The sequence below is a fragment of the Camellia sinensis genome, chromosome 15, assembly GCF_055761805.1.
Source record: "Camellia sinensis isolate YWXY chromosome 15, ASM5576180v1, whole genome shotgun sequence".
NCBI lineage: Eukaryota > Viridiplantae > Streptophyta > Magnoliopsida > Ericales > Theaceae > Camellia > Camellia sinensis.
In genome coordinates this window covers 120,393,275-120,398,995 of record NC_138975.1, presented here as the reverse complement: position 1 = coordinate 120,398,995, position 5,721 = coordinate 120,393,275, and the positions used below count along the sequence as shown (strand labels likewise).

The window sequence follows — 5,721 nt, the reverse complement described above, 5'->3', positions numbered from 1 at the left end:
TAAATGAATTGGTCGGGTTGATTTCTTCAACCCGCAGCCATTTTAGTCCAAATCATTTATAAACGGATTAGTCCAAATCATTTATAAACGGATTTGGATTGAGATTTTGACTCATCCAAACCCGTCCATTTGCCACACCACTAAATAAAACCCATCAGACCCAAAAGAAAAATAAAAAAACCCTAGCCCATACAATTTGAGTCAATGGCCCATATAATTTCGAGCCCTAGACGGCCCATTATTACACAGACGACACTATAAACGCTAGCCCTCACTCCAATTCACTGTCTATACACACACAAACCCTAGTCAGAGCTCAGGAGGAAGATCTTCCGCCGCAGAAGCAGAAGCAGAAAATGGAGGCTGCGAGAACTGTGAAAGATGTCTCTCCTCACGAGTTCGTCAAGGCCTACGCCGCTCACCTCAAACGCTCCGGCAAGGTCTCCCTTTCTCTCTCTCTATGTATAGACTTTGAAGTTAGTTTCGAAGCTTGATTTAGGTTTTTGACATTGGTATTCCTTTTGCTATGCTGGTATTTGAGCCATCTAATTCTGTGTGGTTCTTGTGCAAATGTGTTTGGATTTAGAGATTTTTTTTTTTTTTTTTTTTTTTATATGTTGGGGAAATCTACGAAAGTTTAAATTTATGGTGTGAAAATAAAAAAACAAAAATTGATGAGCAAAAGTTTATATTTTTTGTGGTGAGAAAATTTATGTGATTTTAGGGTTTATGTTACAAAATTTTATTGCCTTGTTATCAAGTCAAATACCATATGCACCCTTTTTTAGGGGTGCACATTTTATTTTTTCTTTTTGTCATTCTGTTTTCATATATATGAACTACTCATTTGCTCTCTACAGTATGTTTGTTTTGTTAAGGTTCATGAATTTGGCATATTAAGGTACTTTCAGGACCAAAAAGCTGCTATCTTTATCTGCAATTCAAATGTTGTTTTTTTCATTTTGTTTCTTTTTGTAGCGTTTGCGCTTTAATTCACTAAAATTTTGGGATTAATCACCATAGTTGGCTATTAGAGTGATGAAAGATGAATTGGGTGGTGCTTTCGACATATTTTTGTCTGAACTTCCAAACTTGTATTTATTTCCCTTAAATCTGAGAAAATATTTACCTTGCTTGCATATTGGAATCCATTTCTGGTTCCTGATCACCAAATTTGATTTAAACAATGTTGCTAATTGCTACTGATATTTTAAGCAACAGAGGGATTTGTATGTTGAAATGTTCTACTGTTATTTGTATTTGGTATGTTGGCTTGAAATAATACTATTTTCTGACCACTGTGAAGGTGGCAGCTAGCTTAGCTGGTAAAGCCCCTTGGGTGGTACCAGGATTGAATCCCGTCTTTTCTAGGTTGGTGAATTATGGTCGGAGAGGCTTACCACTTAACCATTTGACTTTTTTTTTTTTTTAATGTGTGTGTGTGTGTGTGCACGCGGGGTGGTGGGAGGGGGAATTTGAAACCAAAAAAGAGAAGGAAAAAAAAGAAGAGTACAAGGGGTCAACATGTGTGAGGAGCTCATTTTAACCAACTTCTGATTTTGATTCTGTTCTTCTGAGCAGGTAGATATTTTTGACAGAAGCATCCTTTTCCCCCTCTAGTGCTTTAACTGACGCATGTCCATTTTATCTGTTAACCTCATATTTGTTAGTAAGATTTCTTATGGTTCCTTGCTTCTATATCTCACTTGCACATCCTCTCATTTTCATTGCACAAGCAAGTGTTTCTGATTCTAAGACTAGGCTACTGAATGCCAGATTAATGGGTTCCACAATTCAATTTTGTGTTCCTCTTCACGTTATCTTCTGATATTTCTTTGTTGTCTGATAGATGGAGCTTCCTCACTGGACTGACATTGTGAAGACTGCGAAATTCAAGGAGCTTGCCCCATATGACCCTGATTGGTACTACATTAGAGCTGGTGTGTGATTCTTTTTTTTACCTTGTTCCTCTATCTGAACTGCGTGCAGACATGCTTATGCGTTATCAACCATTCTATATATCGTACTCAATATATCCTTGATTTTGTTGGCAGCTTCTATGGCTAGGAAAATCTACCTGAGAGGTGGTCTGGGTGTTGGTGCTTTTCAGAGGATATATGGGGGGAGCCAGAGGAACGGGAGTCGCCCACCCCATTTCTGCAAGAGCAGTGGAGCCATTGCACGACACATCCTCCAGCAATTGCAGAACATGAACATTGTTGACTTTGACTCCAAGGGGTGAGTTTCTTTTATACATTTTTTGGCTTCTTGATTCATATCCCCAGGTGGGGTTGCATTTGTAGTTGGGAGGACTGACAACTGATCCAACTCTTAATGTTCTGTTTATTGTATTTCTCATTCTACATATTTATGAAAGGGGACATTGTGGGGACAAGAAATGAAAGCTGATAAAATACATTACGATGAGAACTTACTAGACAATTGAAGCAATCATCAAATACCTTTTTATTTGTTACTTTTTTTCACTTTATGCTATCATTCTGGAAGTTGAAATTGTTAGGGTGTTTGTTCTTCCCTATTGGAGTAGTTTAGTATCAAGTACGTTAACATTGTTTTTGTAACACACCTCTGAAGAAGAAATATTACATATATAAGGCGCAGACAGTGAAAAATAATGAAGGGTCCAACTTGATATGATGAAATTAGTCGCTGTATTGCTAAATATTTTTTGAGAACCTAAGTGTCTTTTTATATATTTATGTGCAAGTCGAGAATAGTATAGTTGTGTAGGGAAGTTATTTTCATCTTATTATATATATATTTATGTTTTACAATGGGTCAATTATTTACTGAAACATTGTTCTTTTGCTTCAGTGGGAGGAAAATCACGTCAAGCGGCCAGCGAGATCTTGATCAAGTTGCTGGAAGGATTGCGGTGGTTGCACAATGAGAGAGGAAATCAGAGGTTAAATCAAGTACTCGGGAAGGATTCATAATGGTGGTTGTTTGGATGAGAGTAGATTTGTAGTGTTAAATCAAATTTTCCGCCCAATTGCATGGTGCCCTATAAAGACATTGCCCATTTGGTTCGGTGTTCTTGTTCACTTTTGATTTTTTGGTTGTGTTGTTCCTGAAACCCTTTTTATTATTATTATATATTTTTTACTTTTGACAACTCTATTTATGGTAACTTGTTCATCAAAACTTTTTGCTGGTAATTCTAAATGTAACCTTTTCTTCTCATTTTCTTGATGCGGAGCTGCTACGTAGCTCAAATTACATTTGACTCGAAATAGCGTTGTTTTGGTTTTTATTTTATTTTTTTCTTCTTTTTTTTCTTTGTTTTGAAACTGAGAGGATGAAGATGATAAAGAAGAAGAAGAAGAACAGAGAAGATGGAGCTGGGACCAATAACACATCATCAACATCAACCACCATCATTCACAAAAAAATAAAAATAAAAAATGTATACACAAATCATCAAAAAAAAAAATCGAGAGAGCATCATCATCAACACCTGAGAGAGCATCATCATCAACACCAGATCATCTTCTTCATTGTTTCTCCTTCTTCATCTATACACACACATAATATATATGAGAGAGAGAGAGAGCACCAGATCTGTGCGATGATGCTCAAATATCTATATATATATATACACACATATCTATATATATATATATGAGAGAGAGAGAGAGGGCCATCCACCAACAGAGAGAGAGAGGGCCACCAACTGACTAACCGGCGCCGCCATCACCGTCTTCTTCTCTACATGTCTTTTCTTTCCATCTTTTCTCCTCTCTATTTCTCACATCTTCTCTCTTTCTTATTTGTTTCAGAGAGAGAAGGGGAAGAAAAGAAAAGGCAAAAAAGAAAAAGAAAATATTCAAAACGACGTCATTTTGGGTATTTGAGCCAATTCGGACCAATAATTTTCAAGTTACCAAGTATTATCCTTCTTGATGTGTTGATGAGTCGATTTATATACATTTTGGGTTTTGATTTCTCTCTTATTGGGTTTTTGTAATGAACTGGATATTATCCTTCTACAATTCTCTGTGCCCCTAACTGTTATGTTTTTTTTTTTCCTCATTTTTCGTTGGGCATTTTTTTTTTTTTTTTTTTGAGAATTTTGTTTTGTTCAATGTTTTACAAACCATATATAGATAAGCGAACTAGAAAATGGATCGGGTAGATGGGTTACCGACTCAACCGTTGAGATGAATTGGAATCGAATTGTGACATCATAAATATATTTAAATTATATCTAAATAAAAATATAAGTAATAAAATTATAAATTAAAATTTTGATATATTAAATTATCTTTAATATTTTTCATAATATTTTTTTACAAAAAAATATAATAATATATTTTAAAATATTATTAATTTTAATTTTGAACAAGGAAACTAAATATTCAATATGTTTTCCATATGATTTTAATTTAAATAATTTGATTGAAAGAAGAGTAAAAATTTTGAAGAGATATCAAAATTTCTAGTCTCCTTTCAATAAATTTGATTGGATCTCACATGAATTTCTTGAATTTTTTGGAAGAATTTTTTTCTTATAAATAGGTAGAAACTATCACAATAATTTCAAGCTTTTAGTAGGATTTCTCACAAGAAGAGACTCTTAAAAGAGAGTTTTCAATTAATTTTTTCTTGCATATATAAAATAAGAAAGAAAGAAAGAAAGAAAATAAAGAAAGAATAAAAAAAATAGTTAAAAAATATCAAAAAAAAGTTAAAATTTTTAATTTCATCAACCCAGTCGGTTCGCTTGACCCATTCCCGGATCACTTGATTCGGCGGTCCAACCGTCGATTTTTTTCGGTTATCTCTAAATAGGTCATTTTTTGGCTTAGAATGGTTTAAAAGGTCTGGATTGAAACCCTGGTCGGTCGACAGTTCAACTAGTCGAACTGATCAGTCCGGCCTGATTTTTAAAACCATTATTTGATGTTTGAAAATACTTTTCTCTAAAAGTCAAAAAATATATTTTCAAAATATGAAATATCAAGATAATAAATATATAATTATTTCATTGAAGTTGGTGTAAGCATATGTTTTCATATCTTATCATTCTCTTTTCCTTTCCCAAAATATGAGGGGATTCCTACTTCTAAAACACAATTCAAAGGATTCCTGAAACTGTCTTTATTTATTTGCTTGTTTATCATTTAAGGCTGGGCCAAACACTGAGGGTAGAGAGAATACTTGAAACAGTTTTTATTTTAGATGATTTAAATAAGTATATTTTTTAAATTTTTATGAAAAAAATATATAAAAAAATAGAGAGATGATATAATCAAAATAAGTGCACTTATTTAGATTATGCCACATAATACTTTATTATCACCAATTTAGGTGGCTATCAAAGAATGCTGGAGGATAAACTCCAATTTCAAAATAAATTATAAAAACATGTCCAGTAAATATTTTACACAATACGTAATATTTAGTAGTAAATGATCTGCCAAAAACTATTGTTAAGGTATAATATTATCAAATCTTATGCCAAATTTAACATAAAGTTTAATAATAATAGAAAAGAATTGGCAAAGTTGTGGCTACCAAACATTTTTCTATAATAAATTAGGAATACAATTTGGTCGGGCCCAATTCGTGCAACTTGTGCTCAATCTGAATATTTTTAGGATTTGGACAAAATATTTTTAAATTCAGTATGAGTTTGGATAAAAATTCAAAATTTTAAATTAAATTTGGACCGATTTAGACAAAGATATCAAACAACAC

The 5,721-nt window shown here is 33.2% G+C and overlaps 1 protein-coding gene across 1 annotated transcript; it reads left to right on the top strand.

The window, feature by feature from the left end:
• The first annotated feature begins 234 nt into the window (after positions 1 to 234).
• Positions 235 to 3,136, top strand: LOC114310480 (small ribosomal subunit protein eS19x). The gene is made up of 4 exons (XM_028256470.2): positions 235 to 440; positions 1,850 to 1,940; positions 2,055 to 2,238; positions 2,836 to 3,136. The coding sequence occupies exons 1-4, from the start codon at positions 357 to 359 to the stop codon at positions 2,909 to 2,911; spliced, it is 435 nt and encodes a 144-aa protein (XP_028112271.1). The 5' UTR covers positions 235 to 356; the 3' UTR covers positions 2,912 to 3,136.
• The last annotated feature ends 2,585 nt before the right edge of the window (positions 3,137 to 5,721 follow it).